Source organism: Cadophora gregata, assembly GCF_030347475.1.
Source record: "Cadophora gregata isolate MNR1 chromosome Unknown scaffold_13, whole genome shotgun sequence".
In the NCBI taxonomy this organism is placed as follows: Eukaryota; Fungi; Ascomycota; class Leotiomycetes; order Helotiales; family Ploettnerulaceae; genus Cadophora; species Cadophora gregata.
The window spans coordinates 961,567-975,383 of record NW_026695936.1 but is presented as its reverse complement, the minus strand read 5'-3'; the positions used below and the strand labels follow the sequence as shown (position 1 = coordinate 975,383).

At 48.3% G+C, this 13,817-nt stretch overlaps 7 protein-coding genes across 8 annotated transcripts; 3 read left to right on the top strand and 4 right to left on the bottom strand.

The window, feature by feature from the left end:
* Positions 1–445: 445 nt before the first annotated feature.
* Positions 446–973, bottom strand: ONS95_003784 (uncharacterized protein; the record flags this gene model as incomplete). The annotated part of the gene is made up of 1 exon (XM_058497111.1): positions 446–973. One exon carries the CDS (start codon positions 971–973, stop codon positions 446–448), a length of 528 nt encoding a protein of 175 aa, XP_058353054.1.
* Positions 974–1,585: 612 nt separating this feature from the next.
* On the top strand, positions 1,586–4,237 carry RAR1 (putative methionine--tRNA ligase, cytoplasmic protein rar1). Its single transcript, XM_058497110.1, has 2 exons — positions 1,586–3,852; positions 3,976–4,237. The coding sequence occupies exons 1-2, from the start codon at positions 2,059–2,061 to the stop codon at positions 4,183–4,185; spliced, it is 2,004 nt and encodes a 667-aa protein (XP_058353053.1). The 5' UTR covers positions 1,586–2,058; the 3' UTR covers positions 4,186–4,237.
* Positions 4,238–5,545, bottom strand: ONS95_003782 (uncharacterized protein). Its single transcript, XM_058497109.1, has 3 exons — positions 5,322–5,545; positions 5,129–5,272; positions 4,238–5,009 (listed from the first exon to the last, which is right to left on the bottom strand). Exons 1-3 carry the CDS (start codon positions 5,428–5,430, stop codon positions 4,354–4,356), a joined length of 909 nt encoding a protein of 302 aa, XP_058353052.1. The 5' UTR covers positions 5,431–5,545; the 3' UTR covers positions 4,238–4,353.
* Positions 5,546–5,684: 139 nt separating this feature from the next.
* Positions 5,685–6,891, top strand: ARD1 (N-terminal acetyltransferase A complex catalytic subunit ard1). The gene is made up of 3 exons (XM_058497108.1): positions 5,685–5,806; positions 5,874–6,112; positions 6,181–6,891. The coding sequence occupies exons 1-3, from the start codon at positions 5,733–5,735 to the stop codon at positions 6,552–6,554; spliced, it is 687 nt and encodes a 228-aa protein (XP_058353051.1). The 5' UTR covers positions 5,685–5,732; the 3' UTR covers positions 6,555–6,891.
* A 1,687-nt stretch (positions 6,892–8,578) lies between these two features.
* Positions 8,579–9,676, bottom strand: ONS95_003780 (uncharacterized protein). Of its 2 annotated transcripts, XM_058497107.1 has the most exons (5): positions 9,569–9,676; positions 9,412–9,464; positions 9,017–9,321; positions 8,879–8,945; positions 8,579–8,817 (listed from the first exon to the last, which is right to left on the bottom strand). In XM_058497107.1, exons 2-5 carry the CDS (start codon positions 9,446–9,448, stop codon positions 8,750–8,752), a joined length of 477 nt encoding a protein of 158 aa, XP_058353050.1. In that variant the 5' UTR covers positions 9,449–9,464; positions 9,569–9,676; the 3' UTR covers positions 8,579–8,749. The 2 variants fall into 2 exon arrangements, with proteins under 2 accessions (XP_058353050.1, XP_058353049.1); XM_058497106.1 differs by lacking the exon at positions 9,412–9,464 and having other exon boundaries at positions 8,579–8,945.
* Positions 9,677–10,330: 654 nt separating this feature from the next.
* On the top strand, positions 10,331–12,236 carry ONS95_003779 (uncharacterized protein). Its single transcript, XM_058497105.1, has 8 exons — positions 10,331–10,443; positions 10,574–10,658; positions 10,716–10,857; positions 10,911–11,061; positions 11,108–11,261; positions 11,306–11,370; positions 11,418–11,919; positions 11,972–12,236. Exons 3-8 carry the CDS (start codon positions 10,769–10,771, stop codon positions 12,124–12,126), a joined length of 1,116 nt encoding a protein of 371 aa, XP_058353048.1. The 5' UTR covers positions 10,331–10,443; positions 10,574–10,658; positions 10,716–10,768; the 3' UTR covers positions 12,127–12,236.
* Positions 12,237–12,460: 224 nt separating this feature from the next.
* On the bottom strand, positions 12,461–13,506 carry ONS95_003778 (uncharacterized protein; the record flags this gene model as incomplete). The annotated part of the gene is made up of 2 exons (XM_058497104.1): positions 12,461–12,641; positions 12,701–13,506. 2 exons carry the CDS (start codon positions 13,504–13,506, stop codon positions 12,461–12,463), a joined length of 987 nt encoding a protein of 328 aa, XP_058353047.1.
* Between the last annotated feature and the right edge of the window lie 311 nt (positions 13,507–13,817).

Sequence of the window (13,817 nt, the reverse complement as noted above, 5' to 3'; positions counted from 1 at the left end):
TCTCTGCCGCATCAAGTGACGGTCAGATCTCCATCTCCAGTAGCAAAAAAAATGTTGTTGAGCCATTCTGACATCTTGACTTCTACTTTACTCGAAAGTGACTTTCCCAAATTATGCATAGCATCACACCAATTGTTGGCGTTCTTGGTACGGCCACGGGAAGCTTCCGTCGAAAGCATGGAATAGAAATCCGCAGGTTGCAGAGTTTTGTCAAGGTACGTTCGCTGCTGTCTTGGGTCCTGGCAAATCTGTAAGTACTTGGCCTGAGACTATTCGTGCCGATAGAAAGAAGGGATGAAGAAGTGATGGATAAGATGAGCCCGACAAGACAGACAAATCAGCTAGGGTCATGCGGGTAAGACGGCTGCGATATTCCATACCATTCTTCACATGAGCAGAGTGACCAACTTGCATTGTCCATGGTATCCAAAACAACTCTCGCAGCTCAAGAATCTCCACCCTGTCTACTGCCTGCCACAGCTACTGCATCTCCTTGGTATCCCCCCACAATTCTTTCAATGATCTTCGCCTTGCCTTGAGCCCTTTTCAGTCGGTCATCGAAGTCAGAAACAGCTTCCTCTGTGTTCTCAGTGGACAGACTTTCGGATTCAGCGAGAGCGTGTAGTACTTTGAGATTTTTTGCAAGTCTTTGATTTAGGGGCAGGGCCTGGAGGTTGGATGGTTGAAAGGCTTGTAGATCAGGTGATTCGGTTGAAATTTGCGCTTGAGGACGCTGGGCTCGTTGGTCGGCATTGATGACATTTTCTGGTGAATGCAACATGCGATTTGCCCAGATGATTGATTTGCCGTGGAGGCGACCACTCTCAGCGTATTTTTCGAACCCTTTTTCAAGCCCAAACGTCCGACCCTCAATTCTCCCTGCCTTGACTCCATCGTCGTATCCTTGCCGAAATCCATCATCGTAGAACTTATCCTCAAGCCCGAGAACCTCGTCGAAAGTAGTGGACTGCATGGTGGATGACTGCATCGCTGAAGCGTGATTGATGATAGTTCTGAATTGCAACAGGATCGGAAATTTATCGGAGTGAAAAGTGATCACACGTGATTTAACCGAATGTATACATTCACCCTCTTCTGGGACAACCAGGATTGAGGTTTGGCTGCAAGACTGATCATACTATCAGTATTGGCATACCTAAGCAGTTTCAGTCATCCCATGATGAAATATGACACACCACCAACCTTGAGCAGGCGACCACTACTGTTAATCTTGAGACAGTCCCTCATTAAAGCTTACGACTAGTACAATGCTAAATATACCCTTTTGCTGTGACATTGTATGTGCTATGTTCATTGCAAGGTTTCACGATACAAAACAGTTACTAAAGGGCGTCTCCACTCTTGAAGGCTAATGGTGTTAATTGACTGTCTCGCGGCGGTCGGTCTCGCTCATGGTTAAGACCTTTTCAGTCTTGCCGAAGTTCCATCAAGTAATCAATCAGTTTAGAGAACCTGAGTAAGCTGCATTTTTTGTTTCGGGGACATGCTAGAAGTTCCAAAGGCATTATCAATAACATCTGGCTACCTGTATGTTTAGATAATAAATACTTTTAATCAGTTTCTACAGCACTCAATAGATTTTGTATTCTACGCGCGGCGTGATACCGACTTAAGTCTGTGTTGCCTGTCGGTACGGGACTCTGGAAAAACCCCGAGATGACACTGGCAATAGAAAAGCAGCTTTGTAACCAATAACGGCTCTAATGAAAAGCAGAAGGAGTGTCCGAGTGTTTAGAGTAATAAGTTACTGCTCATCATCTATGTAAACCTTTATTAGGCAATGAGGAATAACTCGCAAGATTCTACACAGTGCCCTGGCCACAACTTCGAAGGCCGTTATTTTTCGGAATTGGCGAAGTCCCAAATTTGTGCTTCCTGGTGTCAGCCTCGTCATCGCTTACAGTGGTGGTTCAAAACACCGCCACTTGCACTTCAGCCTCGTCTCTTGGCGCGTGAGTCAACCCCACCATCCCACCACAAAGCTTAAAACACCACGCCTACCTCTCGACTCACAGCTCCTCAAACACACCAAACAGCATGGCTACCGCGAGAATTATCTTACCCGAGGAGGGTAAAAACAACATCCTGATCACCAGCGCTTTGCCATATGTTAATAACATTCCTCATCTTGGAAATGTTATTGGTAGTGTGCTCAGCGCAGATGTCTTCTCAAGATTCAGCAAGTTGCGCGACAGACCAACTCTCTTCATCTGTGGAACAGATGAGTATGGTACAGCTACGGAGGCAAGAGCGCGAGAGACTGGACAGACTCCTAAAGAGCTCTGCGATGAATTTCACTTTAAGCACAAGGCGATTTACGACTGGTTCGAGATTGGCTTCGATTACTTTGGCAGGACGACGACGGAGCAGCAGACGGTTATCGCGCAGGACATTTTCATGAAGCTATACAAAAATGGATATCTGGAGGAGCGGACTACTCTACAGCCATACTGCGAACATCACCACTCCTTCCTTGCAGACCGTTTCGTGGAAGGCACCTGCCCGAAATGCCAGTACGATGATGCACGGGGCGACCAATGCGACAAGTGCGGCAGTCTTCTAGATGCTCTCGAACTCATCAACCCTCGATGCAAAGTCGATGGTACTACTCCTGTTCCCAAAGATACCACACACATCTTCATGCGCTTAGACAAAATCCAGGAGGATATTGCGAAGTTCTTTGCACAGTCCAGCGTTGAGGGAGGATGGTCTCCAAATGGTATCAGCATCACGAAGTCATGGCTCGACAAAGGGCTTGAGGGACGGAGTATCACACGAGATCTGAGTTGGGGTACCCCTGTACCACTTCCAGGATACGAAAAGAAGGTCCTGTATGTTTGGTTTGATGCATGCATTGGTTACCCATCGATTACCGCGAACTACACAAAGGACTGGGAGCTGTGGTGGCGTAACCCAGAACAAGTAAAGCTCTTCCAGTTCATGGGCAAAGATAATGTACCATTCCATACAGTCATTTTCCCGGGCTCTCAATTAGGTACCAAGGACAAGTGGACGAAGCTTCACAATATTTCTGTCACAGAATACCTGAACTACGAGCAAGGAAAGTTCTCAAAATCTCGAGGAATTGGTGTTTTCGGTGATGGTGCGAAGGAGACTGGAATACCACCAGCAGTGTGGAGATACTACTTGATCGCAAATCGACCGGAGACTGGAGATACACAATTCGAGTGGAAGGCATTTATCGCAGGAAACAACAGCGAGCTTCTTGCAAATGTTGGCAACTTTGTCAATCGTTTGGTCAAGTTTGTTAATGCAAAGCTTGGTGGTGTCATTCCCGAGTTCTCAGCAGAATACAAGGATGATTCCTTTGACTTCCCCGGCTTCATCGGCGAAGTCAATGCTCTCCTTGCCGAGTACGTCGCTGATATGGAAGCCGTTCACTTGCGATCTGGATTGCGGAAATTCATGGAAATTTCTGCGAAGGGTAACCTTATTCTCGCTGGTCGTCTTGATAATGCCAACTTGGCCAACAGCCCAGAACGAACACACGCCATTATTGGACTCGCCCTCAACCTTGCATACCTTCTTGCATCTCTCTCATCCCCGTTTATGCCATCAACAGGAGCCTCAATCGTTGAACAACTTAATGCTCCTCTCCTTTCTATCCCAGACAAATGGTCCCCAGGTGCTCTCCCAGGTGGTCACAAAATTGGAAAGGCTGCATATCTATTTACTAAAATTCCCGAGGAGAAGGAGGCCGAGTGGCGAGGAAAGTATGGTGGTACACAAGCCTCTCGACAGGCAGAGGAAGATGCCAAGGCAAAGAAGGCAGCTGACAAGGCAAGAGACAAGGAGCGAAAGAAAGCTAAGGTTCGTGACGGTTTGGGACGTTTCTTCTTCATCCTGCGGAGTGTTGTGTTGGAGTATTGGAGCCGATTACCAAAATTCTTCCATCTTCTCAGTCAGAAGATCACCTTGCTAATTCCCTACCAGAAGGAAGCTGCCAAGGCAGCAAGCTCAAACACAGATACTTCCAAGGAGGCTGCCCCAGCGAACGAGACAGGAGAGGGGAAAGGAACGGAAGCGACTAAGGAGACAGAAGCAGCCAAAAAGGCCGAGACAGGAAAGGACAGTGAGGTAGAGTTGCCATTGAGAGGTGTGACTGCGGAGGAGCAGGCACCCCCACCTTCTGCTGCACCATAAAATAAGTACTATAGGATTTCTGGCGTTAGAGAACTGAAGGTCAGTAACTGGTAGCTAAACAATTGCAGTAAAACTTCATTTCAACATGAAACCATTCTATACATCTCTGACATGCGATGTGCTATATATATCTTCTCTGCGCCTCTACATCCTCGAAACTGCCTTTCCTCAGATCGCCATTCTCATTCCTCCATTTGCACAAACCACTTGTCCAGTGCACCACAAACTATCCGGCGTACACAACATGCCAATTACACCAGCAATCTCACCAACATACGCAGGTCTACCACCCGCGTTCTCCGCGTCCGCAACCAGATCTTCATCATCAACCTCTGGTCTGATCGCACTCCCAGGCGTTTGTTGAATGAAGGGCCTCAAATTCTTCTTAAATCCGGGTGTAGTACCAGCCCACATATCCGTCTTTACCGGGCCAGGATTAACAGCATTGACCGTCGCCCTCTCCGCCAACTCCCTTGCCCAAGTTCTCGTCATAGCCTCCAAAGCAGCCTTCGTCCCACCATACACGCTCTGTCCAGTGAATCCCTGCGAACTCGACACTGAGCTCAGATTAACTATCCTGCCGCTTCGATCGTTTGGTAGGTATGGAAGAACGGCTTGGAGAAGTAGTAGGGGGCCGAGAACGTTGATCTTGTATTGCCAGTCAAAATCGGCAATCGTGCATTCGGGGACGGTAAGATTCTTAGAGACGCCGGCGTTGTTGATTAGAATGTCGATTTGGAATTTGCCGGTTTTGGGATGGGCGAAGTGGTTCTTTGCTGTATTTACAATGTGGGCTGGGCCGGTTGGGATGCCCATGTCTGCTTCTGGTGAGAGTTAGTGATGTGTTGAGGCGCCTGACTTGGTAGGTTGACGACGAGTGCTTCGACTTGTTTCAAGATATTAAATGCTTTGAGGGGAGATTTGAAAAGCTCAGAAGACTTACGAATTACCAGACAAGTAACTCCATATTCCTCTGTGAGCAGAGAAGAGAGGTCTGCTGTCGCTTTACTTGAGGAGTCGGAAGTGTAGTTGAGTATCAAATTGGCGCCTTTGGAAGCCAGATTATGGGCAATTGCTTCTCCGATGCCTGTATTAGATTAGAAATATTCTCAAATAAACTACACGGCGTACAGTACCTCTTGATGCTCCTGTCACAATTGCAAGCTTCCCCTCCAGAATCCGAGAACTTACCCCGCCTAAGGTCATAGATCGAGTTCTGGAGTGGGTTGGGCGTGTTTCTGTCATGTTGTAGGTTCTAAAAGTCGGCTTTCAATGGAGATAGTAGAGAAAAGAGAGTCCAGTTCAGATATTCACAGATTTGAGTACTATAGTCCAAAGAAAAGGGAGAAATAAATCTCACGAGGCACATGCAGCTTAACGACCCCGCCATGGGAAGTATCCCCACTAAAATACAGTACTGTACTAGCGCACCAATGGAATCCCAGCACTCCAAGAAATGTTCCGGGCTGCCTGGGTCGGTCTGGATGTCTTGACGTCCACAGCGCAGGGCAGCTGGAGCTCTACTTCAAGACACCACCACCGCGACCATGGATATTCGACTGCTACGGTCCTCGGACATACCGCATGTACAACATGCAAACATCACCAATTTGCCTGAGAAGTATGCCTCCCTCGTCTGGCAATTAATTTTGATTTCTGCAAGAATTGGAAGCTGACGAGCAGGCTAGCTACTTTATGAAGTACTACCTCTACCATGCCCTCTCCTGGCCACAGCTCTCCTACGTCGCCGTCGATGTCTCCCGCCCCCAGAAGTCTCCCTACGACTATCCCCGCATCGTAGGGTACGTGCTTGCAAAGATGGAGGAGGACCCCCCCGATGGAGTTCAACATGGTCACATCACCAGTTTGAGCGTCATGCGAACACATAGACGGTTGGGTATAGCTGAGAAGTTGATGAGACAATCACGTATGTTTATGGAACTCCTACTGTTCCCATACCTGGAAGATCATTGGACGTAGCTGACACATTTCCAGAACGAGCAATGGTCGAAACCTTCCAAGCCCAATACGTCTCCCTCCACGTCCGCGTCTCCAACAAGGCCGCACTCCACCTCTACCGTGATACGCTCTCGTTCCAAATGGAGAAGATAGAAGCCAAGTACTACGCCGACGGCGAGGACGCCTTCAGTATGAAGCTCGACCTCGGCACCCTGCGCGAAGAGCTGGTTGATGAGATGGACAAGGAACTCGATGAAGGCGAGCCTGTGGGTGAGATGGGTAAGGAGGGCGATTTGGTCTTGCTTGATGGGAACAAGGAGGCGCCAAAAGAGGGCAAAAAGAGAAAGGTTAGAGTCGGAAGAGGGCTTGGTGTGGGTGACTTGGTGGAAAGGGATGAGAGCCATAAGTAGGGCAGGATATGCTGGGATGGTTCAACTGATGGGATTTCATGCATATGTGGAGTTCAAAATGTTTGGGCGCATAGACCATGCTATAAAATGGTATTTCGTCGAACCTAGTTGCTTGATTGTCTTGAAGACTGCGATAACATTGACTCTTTGGTGGCTTCATTTGTTTCATGGCGGTTTTTACAACTCCATTTTCTCCCAAACAATGCTTGACCCGCAAACTACTCAAGCGAAGGGAACAACCAAACATGACCGCTTGCGTTGGGCTTTGTGGCGGCTTGTGAATGGGATTGAGCCCGGACCTTTTCTTGTTCACCCTACACTTACTGCCAAATTCTAGCAAACTATTTCCCTACTTGTGCTCTTCAAATCACAAGAAGAAAGCTCTCTCCTCAGATCACACATGTCCATGGATCCGATGAGACCAACTCTCGGTTCTCATGCTAAGCAATGGTAGCAACACTCTGCTCATTGTCATTCTCCGCGTTGCTGTACATTCTTCGTTCTTCTCTGTTCACCGGAAGCTGGGTAAACTATACGCCTCAGACCAGTTTTCAAATATGTCTCGGATCTCAGAAGAACGGATACTTGTTGAAAAACTGGATACCAAAAGCAGTACAGTCAAACACTTCTACAAATGTTTTTCTCTCACTTGCCTTTCACGGTACATTTGGCAATGTAATGAGTTCCCTCCCTGATTCCAGCACAGGACAACGCGCAAATCGCTCGGATGAGAAGTCGGCCATATCATGTCAGCAGAGCTCGATCGTACTTTAGTCTTTTTCTCATTTTATCATCAACTTAATGATTATATTGGTTGTGACAAATTTGCTCCACAGCAAGCTTCTTGAGTTCTACACCATCTGGAAGGAGAAGGATAGGGAAGTGGAGAGTGGATATAGACTGCTCGCTTAACGTCAACAAGCCCTTTCTCTTTCCCCACCAGGGATTGATATCATCAGGTTCCTTTGGTTTTCCCTGAGTCTGTCAGGTGAGTCAAGAGTATGAAAATTCTTACATCCACTGCATGCCACCCTCATCTCTTGAAGTCAATCTCAACCACCACGCCGTCTTTCCAGCTTCAAACGCGTATATAACGAACCGCCTTTCCCACCAGTCTTGCAGGAACCAAACAAGAAGACACTCCGTGACAACGATCCCAGGATCCCAGTCCGCTGCCATTCCCATCTCAAAATACCAAGAATCTACCGATAAGCCTCTGAAGAAGTTGGATGATATCCTCATCTCAATTCTACCCCACTGACTTGACTCTCATCAATACTACAGATCGCTTGGACATTTTCTTCCAATGGAGAGAGGATACCTAGCTACCAATACTTATTTCACTGCCGATTCGCTTACCTACCATCTCCCCAGTCATTGTCAACTCTTTCCTCCTCTGCTCTAACCCTCTTCAGCTATTTCAACACCTCGACCTTACACACTTCCCGCTTCCCGTCTCACTGTCCTCCGAACTACCATCACACAAGTACCAGCATACCTGACATGTAAGGTCGCATTTCTCAACGAAACAAGAACCTCCTCCTTCACACAAACACATTCTGCCGACGACATTGCCAAGGAAATGTTTGATACACAAAAGAAAGGGGGTACGAACGCATGCCTCATTTATTTAAGTATAAAACCCGTTGTATGAACAAAAGAAGGACGTGACAACTGTTAACTGTGAACTGCACGTGATAAAGGAGGATCATTCTGTACATTAAGTCAGTTTTACAAGAAGAGAGAATTAAGCTTTCAAGGTTATCTCTTAAGTTTGAATAACCAGAGGACCCCTCGCTACCTTTCTTTGAGTTGACATTTCAATGAGTGAAAAATGAACGGAGGGCAGCGTGGGACACTGCAGAAAGACCACTTGGTGCAGAAAAATCTTTGTACTCACGAATATTATTCTGTACCAGCTGCATTGCTTACCAGCTCGTGAGTACAGCGGCACTGCAACTCTTCTCTCAAATTAGGCAACATCAATGAAATACAGGGACAATCACTCAAGTAGACACCAGTTTATGCTTCAAAGATTATTCATAAACCATTGCTGTCCAAGGCAAGTGAAAAGCACACCGCTAAGCACTGCCTGATTGGAGTTGAGTTGATACACAGTCGATTATGACTACCCTTCTATCCTTCCTTCCCGTTCGCCATCCTTCCTACATCCCGAACCAACGAATATTTTGCATTTACTCAAATGGGTTGGTGCGAGTTCCCCACCAGGTTAAGAAGAGGGAGAGACCAACTGTCTCAAAAACTAAGAAGGGTTTTGTCAGCCGATAAGCTCTTTCGTCACAGGTCCATTCGAGGGAACTTACTGCGGGCGACGGCACCAACGGCAACGGTATCAAGAGGACGCTTCTCAGTGAAGATTTGTGCAATGAACTAGAAACAGTTAGCTAGGATTCAAACAATGCAAGAAATGTAGGTCATAGAATCCACCGTGAAGGACTTACCGATGGGGCAGAGCTGGCGAAGAAGATCAAAGATCCCAAGTAGGCAGCTCCCTTGTAAGAGAGAGTACCAGTAGCGTTGATCAAAGCACCAACACCATATGACTGGATGGCGCTACCAACGAGGGAAGTTCCGTAAGCAGCAGCGGCAGAGGCGGCCTCCTTTGACTTGACAAACTCCTCCTTTGAGTTGGCAGCTTGGGCGCGGTGGTAGGTGTCACCGAAGACTGGGCCGAGAACTGCGAGCGACGCAGCGTGGTTGAAGATGGTGCCGAGCGCAATGGCGGATGGCTTAACGGGTGGGAGATCTGTGTAGGGAAGGGGTTAGTCCAAGCATCAACAAGCAAACGTGACCATAGCCGGAGGAGACGGTGAAGGTTATTTGAATCGCAACAAACTCGAGACCAAGCGAGAGATCAAGCTGGGGCAGCTCATGTGAGTGCCCCCAAAGCTTTGGAGTCAATTGCAATGCCAAAGTCAATGCCCGCGGTGCAAGCACGAAAGAAAACAAACAATGTCGTCACCATTCGGAGCTCAGGACAGGGCAGTACGTACAGTGGAGAGACATGATGGGTAGAGTGTGTGGTTGATTGAAGAGGTTGATGGGAGGTTCTTCGAGTACTTGGATTGATGCCACGGTGAGATGTGTGGTGTTGATGGAAGAGGAAGAGGAAGATATGAGAGAAGGGCAGAGGTGCAGGAGACAAAGGGTTTTAAGGGAGAGAAGGGCAGCCACGGGTCTAGCTTCGTAAGGGAAGGGCAAGCTCCCAGGGTGAGGGTGAGTTCCGGCAGATGGCAGGGGTGTGTGAATTGGGTGAGGCCTCACGAGGGCGAGGGCAAGCGTGAGGGGTATGACGTGACTGTCAGGAGCTGGCAGCAAGCAGGTCGGTGATTGGGTGGCTGGGCTGGCTGGCCCTCTTCGTTGCTCTTTCCAAGGCAGAGACAAGGATCACGAGGAAGGTGGCTCGGGTGGCCGATTCATGCTTGCCTGCCCTTGTCTGGATGGGTCCAGATGGCTCGATGCTCCTGCGCCAAAATGATGGGATTTCTTCCTTCAGTTCGCCATGCGGGCGCAGGTCTCACATTCGGAGGCGGCAGAGCTCCTCCGGCTTGTAACTAGCTCGCTGAGTTGTGTTCCATGTTTACGCCGAGGTTCTTGCCTCCTTTCTTTTCAAGCGTTGATGATGACGTCGATGCCCCTATTCAGAGATCCAGGGGCTAGCTTTTCAATTTTATCTGGCGTTGGGACCGGACTTCTCTCATGTCAACGGAACTGCCAAACCAGAGCTCGATGATCCACAAGTCGTCGTCAAGGTGGCCCTGGCCCACTCCGCCCTTTGTGGGGTAACGAAATGCCAAAAAGCTCTTACATCATTGTGGCTGAAGCTCCATCTGTGGCAAGTGGGGACCAAACCTTCTTACCTACAGTAGTAAGTACTAAGCAAGTCCGCGATCGAGATTACATTTCACGTGACCAGCACTCCCCCTTTCTCCTTCGGGTTACTTCCTTCCATCTTCAGCCTCGTCCTTCACCGATCCAGCCTTCTCAAATGCCTCTAGGTTCATCGCTCCAATCCAGTCCATCTTCTTGAACCCGGCGTATCGGTAACTATCCCCACGTTTCCCCAGCCAAGGCTTCAAAATTGTTTGACACACTGGGCCAGCTCCTTGACATCCACACGGCTAACTCCTAAGTTGACAGCAACTCGATCCACTTGTACCGCTTTCTAAGAGCAAGTATGGTCTATTAGATCTATGGCCAGAGAAGCAAAATATAACAGCTTGAATCAACCCGCGCATATGCTCGGTAGTCGGAGAAATCTGTGCACGTTGAATTCATTTATGTAAGGCTAATTTTGACACATCCCGGGACCGGATGTTGACTGAGTGTATTAAGTGCATTTGCTTTCATTGCTACAGTCATCGTAGCGTTTATGATCATGATGGGGGAAGCGCCTGCTCCTTCAGAAGAATACACCAAGTACAGTACAGTCACGGGATATTTCCTCCAAGATGACGAAGCTACGGATCCTAAGGGCTTCGATTTCGTGAGTCTTCGCGCTGTCCAATTCAGTTGTAGTCTAATGCTTGCAGACAACTTCAAATTTTGGGTTAAAAGACCGTACTTATCCTGCAGATGCGGATCTAAGTACCAATAGCAAGTTGACACAGTGGCAACGTTTTGCACGTGAGGTATCAAGATTGAATCGCGATAGCAGCTCCAAAATCACCTACAAGCTTCTCTACCGTACGTCTCTCAGTACCAGCCGATGCAACTACTAACCTTTATAGTCGGTCGGCATGGTGAAGGTTACCATAATCTCGCCGAAGCATTCTACGGGACCGAAGCATGGGATGTTCGTACTCCAACTCCTCGTCCCCCGAAAGCCCTAACATCAAGCAGTGTTACTGGTCCCTGCAAGATGGAAATGAAACCAGTACCTGGGCCGACGCACTCCTCACATCCGTTGGCGAAGGCCAAGCCAAAAAGGCCAACGAATTTTGGCGTTCTCAAATCAAAGACCAGAAAATCCCAACCCCAGAATCATATTACACCAGTCCTCTCCTACGCTGCCTAGCAACTGCAAGTATCACATTCTCTGGGTTAGATCTCCCGAAAGAGCATCCATTCATTCCGACCATCAAAGAAAACTTGAGAGAAGTCATTGGTGTGCACACATGTGACAGGAGAAGTAGCAAGACTGTCATTCACAGCCACTACCCTGATTGGCCTTTCGAAGAGGGTTTCGCCGAGGAGGATCCATTATGGAGTGCTAGCTTAAGAGAGACAAACCATGCGATCGATCAGAGGACGTTGACTGCGGTTGAAGAGTTGTTCTCATCGGATAAGAGCACTTATATCAGTATTTCTGCACACTCCGGACAGATTGCTTCTATGTTGAGAGGTGAGTGACTTGCATCAACAAGCGTCGGATCTGAAAAGCTGACTCGACACAGTCCTTGAACATAGAGCCTTTGGGCTTGGGACCGGACAGGCAATTCCTGTGCTGGTGAAGGCGGAGAAACTTCCTGGGGCAGGACCGCCGAAGAAAGATGCTCCGTGGGAGACAGTTTCGACGTGCTCCAAACCTCCACCTGCTCCGACTGCATGAGATTATGATACATACGCAGCTCCCCTTTGAACATAGATTATAGATCAGAGAATTCCGAAGGTTTGGTTTCCCATTGGTCGTATTGTTTTACTTTTGGGGTTAGTCCTCAAGATTGTGACATCTGTGGTCAGCCGCTCTCAGTCTTTATTTGCTCCGCCGCGATATATGTTCCCACTCAACACAAATCATGAGGTACAGCTGTGATATTCACTCGATTGAGCCTATGGTGTTTTGCATAATAATCACCCGACCTTGCCGATCGATGTCGCCTGGTTTCTAATCATTCCTTTGCGAATCCAGCATCTTCATATTCTACAACTGCTTTCATAATACATTACTCTTGTTTGCTTTGAGCTCCAAGACTCTGTAGATATTTGACTTTCTCTAGGGATTGCTTGTATTCAGGGTGATCTTCTCCAAAGGTGTCCCGATCCAACCTCAGCCCTTGCGAAGCAGACATCAAAGCCTCGTCAAGATTCTGCAGGTCAGTGTTAATGCCAACCGCTTGCATGTACCTTGTCAACTAAATCAGCATATGTTCATATCTCACAGCAATCGTATGCTTCAGACTCACAAGCTCGACAGCTCCTTCCCAGCAATCCCTTCCCCCTCAAAGAGCTCAATGAACGCTTTCGTCGCCTCCAGCTGAGCCTCCAAATCCGTCCTATTCCCAGCCGTAGGCCGCTCAGCAAAAGCCTTCAGAGTCTCATGCATAGCAATTCGCCTCTTCTCACCATCCTTCCCTCTCATCCCACCCATATCACAAGCCGGACAAGCACACTCAAACCCATACATCTGACTCAGCTTCTGCACCCTAACATGCCGCTGCGCTCCCGTCTCCAGCAGGTAATTCAAGCTGACCTCCTCATCGGCCCTGATATCCCGCGTAGCATGGACATTGAACTTCCCCAGCAGCTCATTGAAATTCCCCTGCGCGTTCGGCAAGCACGAATGGTTGATCCTAGCCGTCCTGGGGAACAGACACATGCCTAAATGCCGGCCAATATCAAAGGCGTTGCTGCGGAAGATACTCAACGCCTCCACGTGATCTGACAACGAATCCCTCTGGTTTCGCGGCTGCGAGAAAGCTCTCTTTCCAGAGAAGGCGCCAAGGAGTGACGATGCGGTTTTTTTGGCAGTATGTACGAGGACTATAGACCATCTCATGAGATCCAGCTCTCTATTTCGAAAAGCGCTTAATGCCATGAACGAATCTCGGTCTTTAGTGCTGAGCAGCTTGACGTCTGGGTAGAGCGTGCTGGCATCGTGGTTGCGAATGGTGAGGAGTGGCCGTTCAGAGAAGATGCGTGTCCCTCTTGGAATGAGTTTCTTTGCGAAGACGCCGAGGCCTTTGACACCTGCGGAGCGGACGTCTATCATTGATGGCTATGAGATGGTGTCGTGTGTGCTGTTTCCCGATCCATTTTGGAGGTATTGTGTACAAGCACGGAGATTGCGGGAGTTTCACCGGGCCCGCGAGGCGAGTATTTTCGAAATTATGAGATAATGAGATTTCCATGTTTTGCAGCGTTTGAAGTTTGTGAGAGGTTTTGAGATGCTGAGTTGTTTGTATTCTGATATATTTGTTGTGTTAGAAGTATGGTTGGCAGCTTATGAAGTAAACAAAAGGAGCAAGGAAACTCGTTTCGCCTCAGGCGAGAATAGGGGTCCAATGATCGCTTGATGTGATT